Genomic DNA, 22406 nt, shown 5'->3' with positions numbered 1-22406 from the left:
GGTCTATCGCGTTTTGTCAGCAGGAAATTGTGTGAGGTACGTGTGTCCTATATGAAGATGGCAAATAATCACTTCCTCAGAACATATCTGGTGGGTGCAGGACATCCATTCACATATAAGCGGTTTTACATTGTGTAATTTGTTATTTACTTCGCTGTTCCACAAGAACTGCCATTTCTGTCTTATTTTGCATTGAATTAAGTTAATGCAATCTTTGAAAGGCATATTTACTTTCTTTATTTCCTGATAACGAGCTTGAGCAGCGTAGAAGTCTGCTCTTTCATCGCCTTTAATTCCAATATGGCTTGGTACCCAACAGAGTTTTTGGTTTTGTCCTTTAGCTGTGGCTACTACTATGTTGTGTATGGTATCACCAAGTATAGGAGTGACTACATTTCTATAGAGTGAAGGGCTGTAAGCACACTTAGCGAGTCTGTGTATATAATACTGTTTGCAAGGTTCTCGTTCACCATTTTTTGTACGGCTACAGAGATCGCGTAACATTCGGCAGCTGAAAATGGAGGCACAGTGCAGAAGCCTTACCATTTCATCCCCTTGTACCACTGCGCTTCCTGTGTAAGCATCTGTTTTTGAACCATCTGTATAAAAAGCTCTGAATGTACTCTACTTTTCCTCCAGTGCAAGACATTCTTGTATGATATGTTGTTGTGGAGTTTGTTTCTTCCGGAAATGTGTAAAAGTGAAATCGCAGATTGCAGGAAAATTGTACCATGGAGGTAGTGCGTCTCGTCTTTGCGCAATACCAGGTAATGTGTTTAGGACACCAAGATTCTGGCACATCTCTTCAAATCGCAAGAGCAGTGGCCTGGTAGCTTGCAGTTTGCTGTTAAAGAGCATTCGAGATGGGCACTTCGTAGCTATAGGGTAACACAGATGTTTTTGCAGGGAACGGATTTTTAGAATGTACAAGCATGTAAGCATGGTTCTACTGTCCGTAAGCGATGGTTCATTAGTTTCTACATATAGGCTGTTTATGAGTGATGTCCTGTGGAAACAAGTAAACCTATGGAAAGACGTAAACCTAAATTATGCACTCGATCCATTGCTCTTGCTGACCCATAAACTATACATCCGTAACCTAAGGCAAAGCTTACCACGGCGCGATAAATTTGTAAAAGACAAGTCCTGTCAGCACCCCAATGTTTACGTGACAGTACTTTAATTATATTTAGGGATCCTGAGGCTTTCATTTTCAGTGTGTTTATATGAGGCAGGAAGTGAGTTTTTTGTCAAAGGTTATGCATAGAAATTTGTGCTCATTTTAGACGGGTATTTGTGTTGCGTTTAGGTGTATGAATGGCTTGTATGCCTCGTTTCAGCGAGAAAAGGATGGCTACAGTTTTATGTGTGGAAAACTGAAAACCGTTCTGATCTGCCCATGTCACTAGTTTATTCATTGTCAACTGTATTTGTCTCTCGCATGCTGCTACATTTGAGGATGTGAAGGTTATTTGAAGATCATCAACGTACACTGAATTTAGGATGAACTTTGGGATTATTTTACTTGTATAATTCATTCTTATAATAAACAATGTCACGCTTAAAATACACCCCTGAGGATCCCCGTTCTCTTGGACGAAACTCCTGGACAGGGTTGATCCCAGGCGTACTTGATATGAGCGGTCGGAAAGGAAGTCATTCAGGCAGTTCAACATCCTACCATGGATACCTAGGTCCCCTAGGTCGCGGAGGATACCAAATCTCCAGGTTGTATCACGCTTTCTCCATATCGAAGAAAACAGCAAGAAAGTACCGTTTGTATATAATAGATTCTCTTATTGTGTTTTCGAGGCGAACTAAATGGTCTGTTTTTGAGCACCCCTTTCCATAACCGCATTGATGGACATCAAGAAGTTCGTAGGATTGAAGGACAAATGTTAGCCTTATATTCCGGACACCTTCAAATGATTTGGCCAGACTATTGGCCAGACTAAGGGCTATTGATCTATAGCTACAAGGGGAAGTTGATGGTTTTCCAGGTTTCAGGAGAGGCACTATCACGGCTGTTTTCCACGCCTTAGGCATTTTTCCTTCTATGAATATTTTGTTAAAGAAATTCAAGAGTGCCTGTATGGCAGGCTGAGAAAGATGTGCAACCATTTCACAGTGTATTTGATTGGGTCCTGGTGCGGTTTTTTTTCTCCGGAAGACAGTACTTTATTTCTTAGAGGGTAATTATATTGTTGTATTGCACCTTTGCCCCTCCACTTATTGGAAGTTTTTGTTTTTTGGCTAAATTTTTGTGTTTCAGAAATGGCTGCATATAGTGAGATGAACTAGAAACTGCAGCGAAGTGTTCTCCAAAAATGTTTGCCCGTTCCCTTATGCTTGTTTGTGTGCCAGGTGTGGTCTGAAGAGGAACTGCGAAAGGTGAGAAGTTGCCATTTAATTTTCGAAACTGCTCCCACGATTTTTTTATGTGATTTGACTGTTCAAAGATGAAACACAACTCTGGCAAGAGGCTTTCTCGGCACTGCGACCGACGTATAGAGCTCTAGCTCTTGCCTTTTTAAAATGTAGGAGGTTCTCTTGTGTTGGGTACCTGCAAAATTTACCCCAAGCTCTATTTTGTTGTGTTTTTGCTTCCATGTATTATTTTGTCCACCACACTTTGTGTTTTGGCGCGCCACTCCTGAAGACTGAGGAATAGCAAAGTGTTCGGCAGTAATTATACAATTTGTGAACATTTCGTTTATCTCATCGATGCTGAGCTTTTCTAAAAATATATTTCCTACATTAGCTTGTGCTCTAAATATTTCCCAGTCTGCTAAATGCAGCTTCCAACTTCGCAGTTTAGTTGGGATGATTTCTGGCGGAGATGTCAAACTTATTAATACAGGAAGGTGATCACTGCCATATGGGTTGTCGATGTCATACCATTTAAAATCATTAAAAACAGATGGTGAACTAAAAGACAAATGTAAACAGTTCATATTGCCCGAGGTTGGAGAGCAGTATAAAATACTGCGAGAGAATAAAAAATACTGGTGAGAATAAAATCTTCGATTGTTTGCCCTCTAGATTCGCAGCGCTCGGTTCCTCAAAAAGGAGAGTGTGTGTTAAAATCCCCAACTGCCAGATATGGCTCTGGAAATTCATCTATCAGTTCTCGTAGATCAAGGACTGTTAATGTAAAATGTGTAGGAATGTATACAGAACAGATTGTTAGTGTTTTGTAGCTGACGATGCTGACAGCAATCGCCTCAAGTTTTGTTTTGAGCTTGATTTCTTGAGCAGGGACGCCACTTTGAACGACAATCATGACGCCTCTCGAGAGTTGATCTGCCTGCTCGCGATCGCATCTAAATGTTTTAAAATGTTTCAGGGTGTGCACATGTTGTGGACCAAGATTGGTCTCCTGAAGACATAAAACTATGGGTATACTGTAAAGAAATAAGGAAACGAAAAAGCAGAAACAGCAGTTCCCCGGAAAGAAGCGCCTAGCTTGAGTAAAGTGCTACAAAGCAGAAACAGACGGCAACAGAAACCTGGGCGCCCTTGGAGACACCCGAACAGCGGCGCCCCGAAGAGAGCGGACAAAAGACCACCAACAGCCCGGCGCCTTTAATGGGCAGCGACATTAGGGAGAGCCGCGCGGTCGGCTACAGACGGCGCTTCAGCTACACGCCCGCAAGCGGTCTCCTTCCCGAATGAACTCCAGATGTCAAACACGGCGCAAGGGTGGAGGTGGGGACGCAACCACCAAACCATGTGCACGCACGGGTGAGAGAGAGAGTGCCTCGTGGATTGAGGGTGAAAAAGCGTGTGGAAGGGGCCAGTGCGGAAAGAAGAGTCGTCGGAAGAAGACGTGTGTAATGCCTCTTGAATATAGACAATGTTTTTGTTATCGTTAAACAGTTTTGTCCCTGTGTGATTTTTCCGCTGTTCTTCGAACCCCAAAAGTTTTAAAGTTCAGAGTTGTAGCATTATTGCTAGATTTAAAAGAAGCTACTAGATATACATTACATGGTGCCGAAACCCGGGATGAGAAGACAGCGGTGAAATCCGAACGGACCACGAGGGACTCCAAAGACTGAGCTGAAGAAACGAGAACATGGAAAAGCTTAAGGCCAAGAGGAGAAGTCGACGAGGGCAGAACACCATCATAATCAACGAGGCCACAGCAGTGCTGCCGACAGCCGACGTTCATCAACTGACAGCGCTGCTGCACAGATTACAAGTAAGCAACGATGAACTGCGGAAGTTAAACGACGACATGGAGGACCATCTACCGGAGGAAGCTTTCGAGACCGAATTCACCGAGGCCATCGAATACGACGACCGGGCCATGAACACAATCGGTCTACTCAAGGCTCGGATAGCAGCTTCGCAACCGACAACGCCTGCCGTACACAGCGCCGAATCCATGCAAGCGTCGCTGCCGACACCAAGGCACAGTGGCATAAAGCTCCCGAAGCTGCATCTAGAATCCTTCAACGGTGGGCTTGCCAACTGGCAGACTTTTTGGGAATGCTTCCGCGAGACGGTGCATGAAAATCGGAGCTTGTCGAAAGCGGAGAAGTGCCATTACTTAAAGAGCCTCCTCACCGGGCCCGCCTCGTCGGCAGTAAGAGGATTGCAGGCAACAGAGGCCTGCTATGACGACGCAGTACAGATACTGCAGCGCCGTTTCGGCGACAAGGGACAAATAGAGCAGGAACACCTTACCATGTTAAGGATACTGCCGTCTGTATCGTCTTCAGGAGATGTGAGGGGACTCCGCCGGCTTAACGACCATGTGCAAGCACACATTTGCGGACTCGCGGGACTGGGAGTGACCACGCATGCTTACTCTGCAATGCTTTGCGACATCGTACAAACAGCGCTGCCGCGAGACATGGTAGTAGAGTTTCATCGACTGACAAGCCGAGCTGCAAAGACAGATGCGTTGTCGTCAGCCGGTAGCAGCCCCGCCTCGCCAGCGCAGCAGTCCGCCTCTACGCACACAGAAGACAGATCTGACGGCAGGTTAAATGAGATATTAGAGTTTCTGCTAGTGGAGACCGAGTGCCGAGAGCGGTGCAAACAAGATCCTGTCACTGTGGCAGAGAAGAAGCCATATCACATAGACCGCTTCGGAAAACGACCGAATCAGCATACTGCCAGTGCCGCTGTGCTTTCTACGCAATCGGAAAAGGCTGAGAAATGTGCCTTCTGTGATTCAAGCAAGCACGGCACAGAGTTTTGCACAGCTGCGCTGACAAACAAAGAAAAGACAGAGAAGTTAGCCAAGGCAAAAAGGTGCTTTCGGTGCACGAAGTGGGGGCACAGATCTAAAGATTGCAGGAGAAAGATAAGCTGCGAGCATTGCGAAAGAAGACACGCCACCTCAATGTGCAATCCAAATTGGACAATAGACAAAACCGACGCACCAACAGAGGTCACTGCCACGAACGTGCATGCAGCCGCTAACAGAAAAGAGACTCAAGAGACAGCGCTGCAGACTTTCCGCGCCTTTGCTGTGGGGGACACTAAATACGGCTACATCCGGGGCGTAATGGACGGTGGAAGCCAGAAAACGTTCCTTCGAGAAGACATCTAAAAACACTTGGTTTGAAGACGTTGGGAGAGAGCGAATTCCATCTGAACACCTTTGGGAAGCCTGCCACGCAGTTGCAAAGATGCCGGCTCGTAGAACTTTGCCTTCGGAGCCAGTATAGCGGCCAAGAAACCAGAGTAGAGGCTATTGAGGTGCACTTTATATGCAAGGATGTCCGGCGGGTGCCCGCAGATCACAGTTTTGTGCAAAAGATGGAACTCGGAGGTGCATTAATCGCAGACAAATTTCCCTATCCCGGCTTGGCATCGGTCCCAGGAATTGGATTATTAATTGGCGCCGATAACCTCTGGAAATTCCAAACTGGTGAAGTGCAGCGAAGCGACGAAAACAAAGGGTTGGCAGCCGTTAACACCAGGCTTGGTTGGACCATCCAGGGGCCGTTCAGTGTGACCCCCAACCTCATACTAGCAAACAATGTTTGCATATTACGAATAGGTTTGGAGACGGCTGAAAAAGTCCACACTACGCTGCAGAACTTCTGGGAGTTGGACGCCATTGGCATAAAAGATTCCCCAGAGATGCCGAACGCACGACCACTAGACAAAATACAATTGGAAAAGAAAGGTCAGCGTTATGAAGTTGCACTGCCATGGAAAGACCCATCGCAAGAACTCAGTGACAACAGACACATGGCGGTGCAACGGCTAAACAGCTTGACGAGGCGACTTGGGCGGAACAAAGAACTTTTGGAACAGCACGACTCGGCTATTAGAAGTTACATGGAAGCTGGGCATGCAGAAGAAAGAGTACCCAAGGAAACCATCGGTCCTGACGCCTTCCCATCTCATCACGGGCAGACGGCTGATCGCTTTGCCCGAAGCAAGGACAGCGTCCATTCCTTCGGCCACTGCAACAGACATAGGTCGAGATGGAAATACCGGCAAACTATAATGAATTCATTTTAGAAGCGATGATTGAAGGAGTACATCCTTCAGTTACGGTCAGCCCACTTCGCCTCTTCAAGTCCTGCGAGTGTCATAGCCGTGGACGGCTTGGTGATCGTGCACAAAGAAAATGCGCCGGAGCATATGTGGCAGACTGCTCGCGTTGTGGAGGTCTTTAAGGGGCGAGATGGACATATCCGATCATGCACCGTCAAGATGCCGTCCGGGGTCATCATAAGACGACCGGTACAGCTCCTCTACCCCTTAGAAACGAACATAAAATGAGTATACTCATTTTGGGGGGGAGGATGTAAAGAAATAAGGAAACGAAAAAGCAGAAACAGCAGTTCCCCGGAAAGGAGCGCCTAGCTTGAGTAAAGGGCTACAAAGCAGAAACAGACGGCAACAGAAACCTGGGCGCCCTTGGAAACATCCGAACGGCGGCGCCCCGAAGAGAGCGGACAAAAGACCACCAACAGCCCGGCGCCTTTAATGGGCAGCGACATTAGGGAGAGCCGCGCGGTCGGCTACAGACGGCGCTTCAGCTACACGCCCTCAAGCGGTCTCCTTCCCGAAAGAACTCCAGATGTCAAACACGGCGCAAGTGTGGGGGTGGGGACGCGACCACCAAACCATGTGCACGTGCGGGTGAGAGAGAAAGAGTGCCTCGTGGATTGAGGGTGAAAAAGCGTGTGGACGGGGCCAGTGCGGAAAGAAGAGTCGTCGGAAGAAGGCATGTGTAATGCCTCTTGAATATAGACAATGGTTTTGTTATCGTTAAACAGTTTTGTCCCTGTGTGATTTTTCCGCTGTTATTCGAACCCCAAAAGTTTTAAAGTTCAGAGTTGTAGCATTATTGCTAGATTTAAAAGAAGCTACTAGATATACATTACATATACCATTGACCCTAAAATATGTGTTATGTCACTTTAATTCCGCATAAGTCCTCTACAGTTCCACAGAATTAAAAACACCGTGTTTATGTATCTGAGAGGGAATGAAAGAGGATTTACTTATGTGGTGGGCCCGTTATGGGGGGTGCCTTTTTTTCGCTCAAGAGAGCTGTTCCGCCGCTGCAAAGCGGGCAGATTGGGGGTCACAACCATCACCTGCTGTTGTGCCGCGGTTGTGCTAATTTTAGGCCTCCCCCAACGGGGGGAAGTCCTGCGGGGTGCCGACCCATGGACCGGAGCTCCCTGCTCTGCAGCTTTCGCTGACCCTGCCTGGGGCATGGAGGGCCCTGCCATAGGCTCTGTGAAAGCGGCCTTGGAAGTGCCGGAGTGCTGTGTGGTGCTACGCCCCTGCGCACCACATCAGCGAAGTTTTGTATTGCTGTGAAGGAGAATGTGTTTGTAAGCGCAAAACGCCTTCTCGCTTCTCTAAATGAAATGTTTTCCTTTGTCTTTATGGTGTGATTATCTCTTTTTCTTTCTTCCACGACGGACACACCCAGGACTAGGCAGCATGGTTTCCTTCAAAGTTTGAGCACCGCGGGGCTGAGTCCCATTCATCAGAATGGTGATTCTTCGAAGCACATTTGCGCAAGTTTTGCGACCGCGGCAACGCTCTGAGCCGTGGCCGAACCTTTGACAATTGAAACATCTGCGAGGGTTGGGTATGTATGGTCTTACATTACCTTTCAAATATCCCGTGTCAATTCTGTCGGGCAATGTGCTCATGTTGAAAGTAAGGATCAAGTGTTTTGTGTCTATTTCCTTACTGTCCTTCGGGATCTTGATTCGATGGACATCAATGACGTCTTGGTCGCTGAGCCCTTCGAGATCTTCTTTTTCGGTGATGTGTACAAAATCAGTTTCGGATATTACGCCTCGGACAGTGTTCAGTGATCAATGGGAAGTCACGGAGACAGGGATTTCCCCTATAGACGTTAGGTTTGAGAGCTTAAAGTGTTGGACATTGTCGCACAGTTCGAGCAATAAATCACCACTGGCAATATGTTTGAGAGCTTATACCCACGGCTAAGGTTTCTGTCAAGTACTTTGACACAAGGAAGGAAGATATTATTCTTGCCTGCTTATCTTGTTCTTCCCTGTGGATCACATGATATTTGGGAAATTTTGCTTTTCATTTTTGAAAAAAGTCATCTGCCTCGTTCCACCCTCTTTTAAGAGAGCGATCTGGTTTTTAAAGGAGGGGAGCCATAAAAAAATTTAATTTTTTCGGGTCATGGTGCCAGCCAAACGCCACGAATCCCAACACAGGGACGGGACAGGAACTTGAAAGCAAGTCCTGCCCACGCCAGCTGTATTCCTCAACTATAACCAAATGTGACGTAACTCAGGGTCGTTGGTCACACAAGGTTAACCTTTGCCACCAGGAATAAAGGAAAAACCAAGAAGTGAGTAGGAGATCGGAGAGTTGTGAGAAAGAGATAGGAAAGTGAAAGATGCAGGGGAGGATAGGAAAAGGTGACTGCCGATTTCCCCTGGTCGGGTCAGGCCGGAGGTGCAGTCTACAGGAAGCTAGGGGCCAACGTGGTGTGTTGCCTCCGCCAAGGGGGCCTTAAAGGTCCAAACACTCAGCATCGGCTCAACCACTAGTATCCCTTTTTCCCTGGACACGGCGATGCCACACACGGCTAGGCGCTGGTGCTCGGGTCCGTGGTGATGCACTGTTCACAAACATCCCCTTGCGGGGATGTCCCTGTGGATGCTCTCGAACTCGTGGTGTCGCCACTCACTGTCTGCACGCTGCAGACACCCCCGTGCGGGGCCAAAACAAGGAAGGAAAACTTCAATTCTTCTCATACTTGACTGACACTGTATTTTTTATCACTACCTATATAAGCTGTTACTCAAACATCAGTAATAAAATCAGTTGTAATTTTTAGCTTGTCCCATCAACCTCATCTCCTGTGTGTGTGTCTTTCATGTCTATGCAGTTTGTTGTTAATGGTTCAGGTGAAGCACAGGAAAACTAAAATTTAGCTGCTTCTAAAGGAAGCCCTACTTATTTAAGCAGAAAATGAAGACAGCAAAAAAAATGACAACACACCCAGAACACCTTAGATAAAAAAGAAAACCCATGGAGGTGATGTTAGCTTTATTTCCTTAGAGCAGCAGAGTGAGGCTATTCGTACTGAAGCATGTTGAGTTGAATGAGCAATGCAAGGCAAATGACAGACAGAAATGAGAAACACGGACAAGCTGACTTGTTCATAAACTGATTTCTATCATGCCCCATATGCACTTCTCTAGTGTAATACACTGATCCAGGTAGCCCAACTTTGATTACCTGTCTCAAAAGGGCCATCAGCCGTAAATGATTCATGCTCCATCTGGTATTTCGCCAACTCCATGAGGTCACCCGAGTCAGTCGCCATGAACATCGAGTGTTCTTCTGTAGGAAAAAATGTGAAGGACCTATAAAAACATCCTTATGACATGCAATGCAACACGCCCACACTCTTCTATTTAATGATTTACCAAAAATTCCAACAGAAAAGCCAAATGATGATGTGTTGAACTGATGTCAACGTGGCCACCATGTCCTACAAGACTAACAGCACAGAAAAAAACTGCATGGTTATCTAATATGCATATATCGCAGCCTATTACGTGGATTGTGGGTCTATTTAAGTGTGGATCACCATCATGGCGCCTGTGACATGATACAGAAAATGCTTCTTGTCATCAGAAAAACAACCAATCCAGCTTAACCAATAACAAGGGGGTATCTCAACAATTAGTAATGCATTGGGCAACCCTAGCAACAGCTTAAGTACAGAGTTGATCACTCTAGTATAAAGCGGTCTGAGCTAGGGCGCTCCGAATAAGGTGCCTTACTTCCAATCAGATTCGCTGGATAAGTGGATTCACAGCCAGCTGCCGGCTTTGTACCACATAGTACCACTGAAAGAGCACTGACAACCAGGTAGCCGTTGGCGGCTACTTTGAACTTCTATGCTGGCGCATTTACCAGATATTTTTTTAAGTCACACTATCTCTGCCGGCAGAATGGTGCACATTGAGGCACCCCTACGCGCAGCTAGGGTAGCCAGAAAGCCTACATGCGCGCCCAGCGTGGCTTTAAAGAAAGTAAGATCTTCAGAGAAGATTTCTCTAGACCAAAGGGCCGTGAGAGAGCGCTGGTTCCAGTTCTTGAGGCAAATGGCGATGCAACTCCCACAGTGGCTTCCAAATGCTTCATCTGCACTTTGAAGGCTGCATGCCATCAATCCTGATGACACAGAAAGGGCAAAGAACTGTGAACGCATGCTGAAGCTGCCGTTGCATTTTTCTTTATGTTCCTCCATTGCAATGCGAGTCAGAAATACGGCAACTGCAAACTATTAGTGTGCCCAAGATCACACATCATGTTTGAGTTTTAGCTACTACGATGGCAGTCTGGGCATGTTGGTGATTCATGATGAAAATGTACAGCGTAAAGAAAGACTAGGACACAAGGAAGACACATGGAACACACAAGCGCTGACTTGCAACCTAGCAAACTTCACACATACGCAGTAGGCGACACATTCATATGTCGACGCAAGAGTAACAACTCCTTACGAGTAAGAGCAATAGATTGCTTTGGCCATGTAGGACCCATCCAATCGGTCTATCATTTGTTGGGACCTGCCCTGCGGCCCCCTGTGTTTGCTTTCTCGCGAGGCACCGTGCAGCAGCAGTCTCACCCCGAGGATGAACGCATTCCCTTGTCAGTTACATTAACTGGCAAGAGAGGGTGCCAGCGTCGCTGCGCGGGAGACTGCTGAAGCCCGCGCGCGAGAGATGGGGCTCTTCGGCTGGGATCGTCGGCGCGAGCGACACGTCCGCTCGCGGCTCCGCTCTTCGCCGGCGGGGCGAGGAAACGACGGGGAGACCCGCTCCCGTATAGCGTCCAGTCTGCCTTCAGAGTATATATCCCTTGCCCCAGCGCGGGCGAACATTCGCTCAGAACCTTGCTGGTGAGTCGGGCGGCCTCGATTCATTAGTGTACCTTGTTGCTAGCTGGTGTTATTGTTGCTGTAGCAATAAATGCCTGTTTGTGTCAGCCAGTGTGTCGTTCCTTTGTTCCCTCAGAACAAGGCCCGCCGTGGTCGGCGAGCGCTCGGTAGCATACGCGATCACGGAGTGGGGTCCGGGCGGCACTGAACAGTGTCAGCCGCGATTGAGTGGGGAGGACGTACTTATCTCCCCAAGTAAACCCCACACATTTCAGCCTCTATGATTTCTCAAGTCAGTTGACAGCGGTTTTTGGCGAACAATGAGCAATCTTGGTAAGTGGGCTGGCAATGAACACTTCATCGGAATCACTATCGTTTTCATCTACACCGTTTTTCTCACATTTTCTGCAATGTGCGTCCGGAAAGTCTCCTCACAGTTCATACACATTATTGCAATATTCTCAGGGGCGGTCATTCAAACACCTACCACTTCGCCCTACATAGCTCTTCCCACACGCTTGTTTCGGGGCTAGTTGGCCCATGATTTAAGATTGACTACTTCATAATGCAGCACAAAGCACACATCACTTAAAGGTAGGCAGGACAAACGCTTGTCTCATCGCTTTTTATGCGATGTACGTGTGCTTTGTTTTGTACTATGAAGTAGTCCATTTTAAATACTTTAGTTTATGGCATGCACCGGCATCGAACAAAGACACTTGCGGCAAATGCCCTTTTTCATACCTGGTGCAAGGCACATTAAAATTTTTTCAGTTACAGTTTCTAATGCTGATGATGAACGCCTGTTCTCCTGAGTGAGCTTGACAAAAAAACATGCGCAAGAAAATGAAACTCGGCTGGCTATTGGCAATTCCACGAATCCAGTTCGGTCTACGACTTCGAGGCAAAACTGCTTCAATTAACATCCTACTAAGTTGTTGGCTAGAATGCGACAAAATTCTTCTTGCAACATCACTACCTATGCATTGATATTTAATATTAAATTCATTTATTTATTTGCAGCGTACCTGGCTTGAAGACCAAGCAAAAGGGGGCGAAATTTTGTGCTCTGTATTCTGTTTCTCACATCATTAAATCCAAATGCTATTGTTTACTGTTCTTAGATGGCACCTGCATTCATAATATCGTTTCTGTCCTATTTGGCTACAAATCTGGCGCTCAGATTAAATGACATGGCTTTTTAATTTGGCTACCTTTAGCTTGAGTTTTGGGTACGTCTAAATGCACCCAACGGCGTCCCTGCTGGCGACTGAGCCGAGAACGCGATATATGACAAACCATGCCCGCATGTTCCCGGCGTTCATATGGCATCGCGCGAGGCCATGGCGCACCGCGAGCAGGGTGGCGGCAGCGCGACACATTCACGGCTCAGCCGACAGTGCTCTTTCAGCGATAAAAAAGCCGGTGCTCGCAACTCGCATCGCAACTCGCAAATCACACGTCAGAGGCGGTTCGGGGGGCCGTCGGACCATTCTAGGCAGTGTACTCGACTCTGTACACCACACAGTATAACAGGCTAAAAAGAAATACGTCACCTGTATTTGGACGGGGCAGAGGGGAAATGTAAAGTAATGTCTTCGCTCACTTCCAGTGGCGCAGTGGTCTGCAACAGCAAAAGAGGATATATAAAAAAAACTGGACTTGGTCGGCAACGTACCTCCTTTGCCGAAAGTAACAGAGCAACAGGTTTTTGCTTTTCAACTATACAATAGAGCCGTTACGGCACCCGTAAAAACCGAAAGGTGTCAAAACGTGAGGACAAATGCTCACCTTATTTTACACAGACTCAGAGCTTAAGGGCTGCCACAAGTACTTCGCTATGCGTCTAAGAAACCTGTGCACGGTTACTTTTGGCAAAGACTGTATATACCTGCAATGCTTCAGCCCCATGCACGACTAGAGCGGTTCTACTGCAAGACCTCTAGCGACGTAATCCCACCAGAAATTCGTTATAACTGTTAAAGGCAGCAATAAAGCAGGAGAAATATTATCGCACACTCAAAGACCTTCAAGAACACCGTATACGTACGGCATGAAAAGGCTGATGCGAAGACGCATCATTTCGCCTTACGCAAAAGCAAGGACATAATTTTGTCTGCTCACGCACTTGGCAGCAAGAACGGCTCCGAGTCATCTTCAGGAGAAACTGTTTCGTTCTTAAGCTGGCGGGCCATCACGAAAAACGACCTCCAGCGGTTACAAGAAACACAAGCAGACGCGCAGTTCGCGCGGTTTTGGATATCTGCGCCCCAGAGCCCAGACAGATACGGATACGGCATGAGATGCGGATTTGACTATGCCGCGATGATGACGAAGATGAACACGGGAACGCAAAGAAGATACTCTCTCGAAAAAAAAAAGAACTCTGGAAAGGGGGGGGGGGGGGGGGGGGTGAATAAAGCGCATTTACTGAAACTAAAAAGAAGTCTTCGCGGAAAAAAATTGCCACAGCCAAATGCCAGACGCCCCCCTAACCTAACAGTGCATACCAGATAAGCTCCTCATAAGCAACGGAGGCTGCCGTTCGCCAAACACAGATGCGGTTAAAACTGCAAAAGCGATCGTTTTAGTAATAAATTTTTGACAAACTATAGTAGGCTATAACTAACAGCAGCCAGTCAACAGTAAACGCAATCAGGTTTTTAATGTTTGACTTTATTAAACGAGCCGTTTATAAATATTTAGGTAACACGAAAAGTTTTAACAACGGACCAAGGAGGTTATATTAAAACTTTTAATATATAACCTCCTTGCAACGGACTATCTTTCTGCCATGGAGGAATTTTGTGCGGCGGCCCGGAATGTGTGCGGAAGCATGGAGGAAGGAAAGAACTTTGGGCGGAAACATGCCCTGAAGTAGGGTCTGCATGGTCTGCATCTGAGTGTGCCGGCGGACACCTCCTCCATCTGTGGGGGAACTTCGGGACGCAGGGACGTAGAGAGACACATTGAAACACGAAACACCGCTGTTTCATACCAACTAGCCCAGATGTATGCCATTTTGCGACACCTCCTTGCTATTGACGCCTCCCCGGCTATGCATGCATGGAGAAAGGCGAGAACAAAACATAGAAGAGAAACTGGCGGTCAAAGAAAATACAGTATATGTGGACGCGTCCAAATATAGAGGAAGAGACGGGAGAATGGCAGCGGTAGCACTCAACTGGGAGGGCGCGGAATTTGCTAGCGCACCCATTAAAAACGGCACGGTTGATGAGGGCGAAGAACTTGCAGCTGCTCTAGCGATCGCCGAAGGCAAAAGGATCGGAAAATCTTTAACCATCCTAACGGACTTGAAAGAGGCGTGCAGGAACTGTATGAAATAAAGGAAGGATAGGTAAATGTGCAAGACAGGAGCACAAGTGGCTCCAAAAAAGGACCAGGCGAGGCATGTTATTTTCTGGGTACCCAGACATGCGGAAGTATGGAGCAATCTCAGGGCCGATGAGACCGCTCGAGCTTACACGAACCGAGCCTCCCATCCACTCTGCCCGGAGGGGCCTCAGAAAACGTAATGTCCACCTTCTAAATCACCAATTACTGGGGGTAAGGAAAAGATCCGGATCCGCACTCCAGCCTGACTCAAGAAGAGGCGGTCATATGGAGGAAGCTCCAAACATAAACCGTAGCTAATCTTTTCATATTAAATAAGATCTATCCAACGCAGTACAGGGGACACGTGCCCCAAATGCTGAGGCAGACATACGGTGTATCGATACATGGGAGTGCAATTACGGACAACTATATATAGTTTCCATAATCAGAAAGAACCGTGTCGGGAGCAGTGGGAGGAAGCGCTTTCCAGCCACAATCCAGCCTTCCAACAAAGGCTGGTGCAACATATGCTGTGAAGCTGCCAGATCCAATACATGGGGCCCTGGAATATAGCTAGGGGCTCCACCCGCAGAAGAGGGCGAATCAAGACATCGCAAGATGAAGACGACCTCTGAACTCTGAAGTGTGTAGAAACTAGAGCAGTAAAGTTTATCCTATCCTATCATGTTCATACGCGCCCGCCAAATGTTACGTCAAACGTAATTAATTGAACATCTCGCACGGCTCATTAATTGGCGATAACACGTACGTTTGGGACGGCACTTGAGACCAGAAAGCAATATGGTACTGGAAATCCTCTGGTCTGGTCGACAGGCCTTTAACGCATTATTAAAGCACGCGAACTTTTGTCAGGAATCGAACGCGCAAAATGAGAAAATGCAGCACGCAGAAGCACAAAATGAACTATAAAAAAGCGTATCCATTCAACGTTCTAGCTGCCTAGGGGAATTCGCATCTAGTCACGGGGAAAGAAAGGGAATTTTGTTCGTGGCTTTTATAACCAGACACGGGGAAGCACCTAGCATGCTGGGGATCTTTCCTCGGTAGAAAGGGCGAAATGGTCGCTAGGAGCTAAGCCTACATATTCTGGCTGATCGCAACCGAGGCTTTCTCGTTCCTAATTGCAAGTTTATTGGTGTACAATTTAAATTAGAGAGCAAGATGTTCCGAAAAATACTTGAAAGGCTCTGTTAAATCGGTGTTCTGGACCGCCATACAAGACAGTCGTCCCGCCGCGCCAAAAGGTTAGAACGCAGCGTTCATTTCTTCAAAAACCGTGCGGCGTAGACACCTTCGCGCTGCCTGCTGGTATCGTCATTCATAAACAAATGTGAATCTTGTTGGAGTGCTTGGTTTATTAATGCGAGTTGTCAGCTTCGTGCCTAGTTTATATTGCGCATATGCTGCAGATTTTCCGTTATGAAGCACTTAACTTCTTCGGATACTCGGCCACCGTACAATCCTTAATTGGCCTTTCCACATGGAGGCTAGCATAGCTGCTTAAAAGAAAATGTCATAATCGCATCATGAGTCTTTTCTTTTTGTCCGTGTAACGTGCGAGCAGGCATCATGAGTCTTTTCTTTTTGTCCGTGTAACGTGCGAGCAGGGCCGCCGGAAATTAAAGCAGTCGTTCCGCCGCGCCAAAAGGTAACGCGGTACGTATAGTACGTAGTACATACGTTACATACGTATACTACGTGTTCATTTCTCTGAGACCGCGCAGCATAGGCACCTCGATCGCTGCCTGTTGGTATCGTCATTGGGATAAACAAATGTGAATTTGTTGATGTCCTTGGTTTGTTGATGCGAATGGCCAGCTTTATGCCCATGACTTCTATATATTGCGCATATGTGTGACGGATTTTCCGTTATAAAGAACTTTAAACTTCTTTGCATCTCCGCCGCGCCAATCCTTGGCCTTTACACATTGAGGCTAATGCTTGCTTAAACGAAAATGTCATAATCGCAACATTATTATTTTCTGTTTCTCTGCACAGTGTATATATAAACTCGCTGCGCGCGAGCAGGAACCGTGGATTGGACATATTTCGCTAGGATCAAATAGGTTTCGAATGCTTGTTTCACTGTTTAAACACCAAAGGGGCAATGGCCTGTGTATAGAGACTTTTACACATTGCACGCACACGACTCAAAAAGGTTAATTGATGTTAAAGCAGTTAAAATTCGAAAGAAACACTGTGGCCTGTGAGGTGCGCGTAAAGCGGTTTGGGGTTATTTTCTACCACCTGTGGCTCGTTAAGGTGCGCCGCTATCTGAGCACACGGGCTCTTTTTTTTTTTATTTCATCACCATGCAAAATGCACTCAAGATAGGAAGCAACTGGTTTGAAGCATCACTTGATAATACCCGATGGCCAATCGACATCGCTCAGCTGAAGCCACTTGAAGCCAAGCCGGAATCATTTAACTTTTTAATAGCCAATTTCAAAGAAAAAAAATTAAATGCCGCAGAGAACGTTGGACGTCCTGATTTAGAATATTCAAGAAATCCCAAGAAATATCTGGGAAATATGTTTCTTAATTAGGGAAAAATTATCCCTTGAAATTTGGCAACAATGTTATTTTAGAAAAATCTGCTAACATTGAGAAGTTAAAAACAGTGTTGCTAGCTGCAAAGTAGATCTAAGCTAGGGAATTTTAAAATTTTTTTTTCGCAATGCTCTATGTTTGATAAGTTCCAGCTCCGTTTGGTGATTGTTTCGACATATGAATTGAGAAACAAGTTGTTCTACTGACAATTCTTTTTTTTTTTAAGCAGTGTCTGACCTTCACCGCCAGCACCAGAGTGCTTCAGTATGGATGGATGGATACGGCTGAACTCTTTAAATCGGGAGGTGGCTCAAGCTACCTAGCTATGACTTATGAAATTTTACTCTTGTCTTGATTTTAGCCACCAATCAGATAACCTTCGCTTGCTTATTTCTATCCGCTTAAAATCTACTTTCCCTTCACTGTCCTTAAACCCCAATGCCTTGGATAAATCAGCCCCGCTGCTTTCCACTGTAGGGTGAAGCCCTTTACAGAAATGTATCAAGTGTTCAGCCGTTTCCTCCTCCTCTCTGCACGCAACGCACAACGTGTCTATCTCGAGGTACCTGTATCTATATATCTTAGTCCGCAAAACTCCCGTCCTGGCCTCAAACAACAAAGAGCTTCCCTCACAATTATTATAGATATTTTCTTTGGCAATTTCCTGCTCAAAAATTCTTTTCATGTTCCTAGTGCTGATTTCGACAGCATCCCTGTTTTACACAGAGCTCTCTGTTTCTTTAACCTTTTTATTGACCGATGATTGCTGATTTGCTGTCCAGATATTTGCTTGTCAGTTTTCTAGTTTGCTTTCTCCATTTCGTGTCAACATTCCTTATATACAGGTATCTGAAAACTTTCCTAGCCCACTGCTTTTCCCTCATTTGTTCAATCGCTCCTCAAATTCTATCTTACTGCAACTTCTCTGCTCTCGAACGACGCCCATCCCATATCACCCTGTACCCCCTGATTTGATGTATTGCCATATGCTCCCAAAGCAAGCCTCCCTGCGCCACGTTGTTTAATTTCTAACCTTGCTTGAACATCTGCAGAAAGTCTGCAGACCAGACATTGTGGGTTCACTGTGTCTGACTCATTTTCTTCCTTTATCTGTACACTTCTAAAAACTGATTTGAATTGGGGCATTACTAATATCCATTGGCTTAGATTCTGATGTGGCATATTACCATGCAGTACTTTTAAAGAGCGTAAATGCTCTGGGCCTATGGCCAAAATTGTCAGGTTTGCCTAGCATGTAGCGAAGGAAAAACGTAGCAACTGCTTCAAGCTTAGTTGTTTCTTTTTTTGCTTGTATGCTTCTGCAGTTGCTCCCGGAGAGTTGCGTCGACGCCATGGAACTGCTTTCATACCTCGACCCTCCCGACCTTGGAGGTGGCACAGGTAGCACTGGCAGCAGCCATGCTGGCCAAGCTTAGAATTCAGCCACAGCTGGAAGCACACCAGCTAATGACGACCTCCTTGCTCTGTTTGAGCCCTGACTCATGTGATGCGTGAACTGCCTCGTGTGTCCAAACAGAGCCCACACCGTAGAGACAGCATCTGGTGTCATGCATTTAGCTTGACGGTTTTCAGCATATTGTGATGCAGTTCAATGCTGACGCGGCTGGGAGATTCACTGCGGCATTCTGCTGACCATCATGCAAACACACAGCTTGCAAAACTGTGCGTGTGCACACGAGAACACCAAAGGTGGGGGAGCTTCAAGGAGAAGAAAGCTCAACTTTGCAACACTTGTGATTGCATGGGTGTATGGCTGGTTGTTCAGCAACTACAAAATCATCGAAATCAACTTGGAACATCTCGGAATTCACCCAGTTTGGACACTTTCCCTTATGGGTTGGCAAAAAATTGTCATTGCAACTTTGTTTTAGTAAAGATTTAAGGAAGAGATGCTCTGCTAGAAGACAGTACTACTGCACACATCAGATTGCCTTTTAGTGGGGAGCTGAATACATACTGGGAGTACTTGTGAGCAGTGAACTTTCTGACACTGTGGCCATCAACATACGACTGGCTACTGTGGGCACAACCTGGCATCCTGGTACCGTACGTGTAAGGGTGCTGGTGCCTGTGTGCCTGGACACTTTACTTTGTGCGTGCGCTTCACTGTCCGTGATGCTAGGCTAGCCATCCCAAGCCAAATGTATTGTGTATGTCATGATGCTGGCAAGAAATCTCAGCTACTGAAGTGCTCTGTGCACGGCCAGGACATCGATCCTTTGCTACTATTACCTCATGTTGTACAGAAGCCCGTCTTGACGGTGGCTGGGCGCATTAACTGAAGGGCGTGCAGGAACTGTACGCATGGCTGCAATCTCAACGCCCAGTATGCAACCCACCGTCTCATTGTGGGAAAGAAAGCAACGCACAACTCCTCACTCGTGCTCCACCTGACGACAACAGAGATGGTCAAAACATTACCGTGATTTTGTAAATATGGTTTTATGGCACATTCTTTGTGTCTCATACTTGAAATTCCTCGCAAAATCCTGGTATGTTGTGTATGCTTGTGTGAGCCATGTCCCTGAATGTTGTACAGCATTGGTTTTTGTTTGTGTGTCCTTTGCCAGCTGTTTTTACGTTTCTTGAGCCATCAAGTATATATACATATACATTATATATGAATATTATAAATAAAAATATATGTACTATTTATTTTAAGTGTGAGCTTGTATGTGCCACCGCCTCCTTGTTTTTCGGAGGGGGGGGGGGGGGGGGGGGGAACACAAGTTCTTGTAATTCATACATTTGTGCATATCAGTTTGTATCCACTTGCAGCCAAGTTTTGGTTATCCAAGCAAATCAGTAAATTTGACCTGAAGCTCATGGTTATTGGTTAACTGTGTCTTGCTGCTATGCAGTACTGACAATCACTCAGTCTGATGTCCTTCTGCAGACAAGAAATTGTGTCTGTCACAGAGTCAGAGCCATGTTTCAGTTGCTAAAAGAAAAGTTACGTTTTGCAGCATCGCTTTTCAGCTGTCCTGCAGGAGTGATCTGAAGGGATTTGTCACCTCCGCCTAGATGTAGCATCTTGTTGAACTCGCCTTTCTCATTGCTGCCAGGGGAAGTTCTCCCCAGACCCGTTATACCTCGGAACGTGCACAGCATGCAAAGCGCACAACGTGTTCCTTTCGTGTCTCGCAGTAGTTGTGCTGTTACTGTATATACTGTAATGTACAGCACAGGGCGGAAAACCATGTGTATTTCAGCCTGGCAGGTGCAGTGTCCTGTGTTGTGCTCCAAAGCAATGTAGGTTGCAGTGATGCAATTCTCTTTTTCTGTAGCCTGGAGAGAGATATTCCTAGATTGCATTGCACAAAGCTTGCGCTATGAAAATTGCCACGTGCATGTGATGGCTGCCACTGTTGCAATGACCTAGCCTGTTGCAAAAGAGCTACTCGTGTCTGGCTTATTGCTGGACCACAGCAGCAAAAATTTTTTATTGAGCTCTATCCTTGAATATCAATGCCCTTAGATGCTTAAAAATAAAATGTGATTGAGAGTGCTTGTTTGACCAGATCCTTTGAAGCTAACCGGGAGGAGCAAGATGGCAGATGTGAGATAAGAAATGAAGGTTGACTGGCATTAGTTATAGATAATGCTGAACTTAGGCAGCAAGAACAACAAAGGACACAGTGTGTGGTGCTTGTGCTTTGTCTTTCACTCTCCAGTTAGTCTGTGCTGTGTAGGCTTGGGAGGAGGTATGGATCTTCTATTGGTGGTCTGAAAAGTAAATAAGGTGGTGTAAACTTACAGAATGCTGGGACGAGCTGAGGGGTAATGATGGCCAAGAGCCTGAGCACTTGGCCCTTTGCTGCTGTGGTAACAAGAATATTAGAAAGATGCACAACATTGCAGCATACCTGATGCAATCTGTCCCCTCTGGTACAATGCCTACTGTTTTGTGCAGCGTGCCACGGGGAGACTACCAGCATAACTTTGCAACATGCCACCGGCTTCCCCAGCATTCTTCTTTTTGTCTTCCCTCATAAAGCACATGTGCATACACACACTTTCTCCACGTATTATTTGTTCTTGCAACTTGTACATATTGTAAAGTGCTTGCAGTGCAAAATCACGCCTGAAGCCCTCGTCGGCAGTGCTGCTAGACGATCACTTGCATAAGTGCTCCAACAAGCCCTAATGCCTCCTTGCACTATGAAAATAACAACCTGTATTTAAACATGCCCCTTTTACATCCTTAGATGCTTGCTTATGCGTCATCTGCTTCATACCTCTTGTACAGGTCTATTTTCATGGGTAGTATAAGAAAAAAAATCATTTCCAACATTGCTGTTTATTTTTGTGTGAACAGTTGTTTTCTCCAGAAATGTTGCTTAGTCGATGTATAATAGTAAATATGTGAAAGCCTTGGTGCCAGTAAGCTGACTACAAGCATATTCAAAAGGCAGGTGAAGTTGGATAGCATATATGCATTAAAACTGCGAAGATTAAAAATGAGTCGCAAGGTTACGTATTAGATGTCTTGCCTGTACATGTTGGCAGAATACATCTGTTGTGGTCCAAATTTTCTGCAATCTTTTTGGGATTTTGGAACGTCTTATGTCGCATTGCTCATGCTACAGCTTCAATATTAATGTTGGTGGACACTTTAACTGGCTAATTGTTTTGCCAGCAAAAAGAATGAGTGCTAATTGTAGAAGACACATTCAGTCATTGGTTGGCCCTGATGCCAGCACAGTATAAACAGAATGAAGTGCTGCTTCTTCCTCTTCCTTTGGCTGGGGAGCACAATGTCTCTCTTGTCTTTACTTCAGAGGTTAAGAAAAGTGGGCTATAGTTTCGTGAAGGCAGAGATGCGCAACATACGTCATATCAAACAGTTCCTATATGCATAAAGCACAGTTTTGGATCCGGTGATGGGAGGGGACATTGCAACGAAACATCCTCCTCTCTATTGTTTCATGCCAGCACAGAGGAGGGAAACGCGACAGGGAGGCGTTCCCTTTGCGCACACGGTGTCTTCCTTTTTTTCTTTATTTTCATGTATATCTTTGGCGGATCATTCGGTCTCATGTGCGAAGGTATGGCCTGTTAACTTCTCATTTTCAGTTCTTTTACCATTGCTCGAGTGGCGCCT

At 46.1% G+C, this 22406-nt stretch overlaps 2 protein-coding genes and 1 long non-coding RNA gene across 5 annotated transcripts in view; 2 read left to right on the top strand and 1 right to left on the bottom strand.

Moving 5' to 3' along the window:
- The window catches only part of LOC144114739 (uncharacterized), a 58023-nt gene extending 42341 nt beyond the window's left edge, over positions 1-15682 (bottom strand). Inside the window, exons 1-3 of one of the 3 annotated variants that reach the window (XM_077648671.1) lie at positions 15480-15682; positions 12931-12998; positions 9721-9825 (exon numbers count right to left, since the gene is read on the bottom strand). The gene's annotated coding sequence lies outside the window, so the exon portion shown is untranslated. Of the gene's footprint in view, positions 1-9720; positions 9826-12930; positions 12999-13424; positions 13726-15479 lie in introns of those variants that run through there. The other 2 variants (XM_077648672.1, XM_077648670.1) reach the window with 2 other exon arrangements.
- On the top strand, positions 4076-5563 carry LOC144115995 (uncharacterized). The gene has a single exon (XM_077650656.1). It carries the CDS (start codon positions 4076-4078, stop codon positions 5561-5563), a length of 1488 nt encoding a protein of 495 aa, XP_077506782.1.
- Positions 15683-15764: 82 nt separating the features above from the next.
- Positions 15765-21833, top strand: LOC144114745 (uncharacterized). The gene is made up of 2 exons (XR_013311108.1): positions 15765-15975; positions 18607-21833. It is a non-coding gene; the product is annotated as an uncharacterized LOC144114745 (long non-coding RNA).
- The last annotated feature ends 573 nt before the right edge of the window (positions 21834-22406 follow it).

Source organism: Amblyomma americanum, chromosome 1 (genome assembly GCF_052857255.1).
Source record: "Amblyomma americanum isolate KBUSLIRL-KWMA chromosome 1, ASM5285725v1, whole genome shotgun sequence".
Lineage (NCBI taxonomy): Eukaryota > Metazoa > Arthropoda > Arachnida > Ixodida > Ixodidae > Amblyomma > Amblyomma americanum.
The sequence above is the reverse complement of the archived record's forward strand: the minus strand, read 5'-3'. Positions and strand labels throughout refer to the sequence as shown.

Excerpts from the sequence above, each read along its gene's own strand:
- LOC144115995 (XM_077650656.1), top strand. The coding sequence starts at position 4,076 with ATGGAAAAGCTTAAGGCCAAGAGGAGAAGTCGACGAGGGCAGAACACC.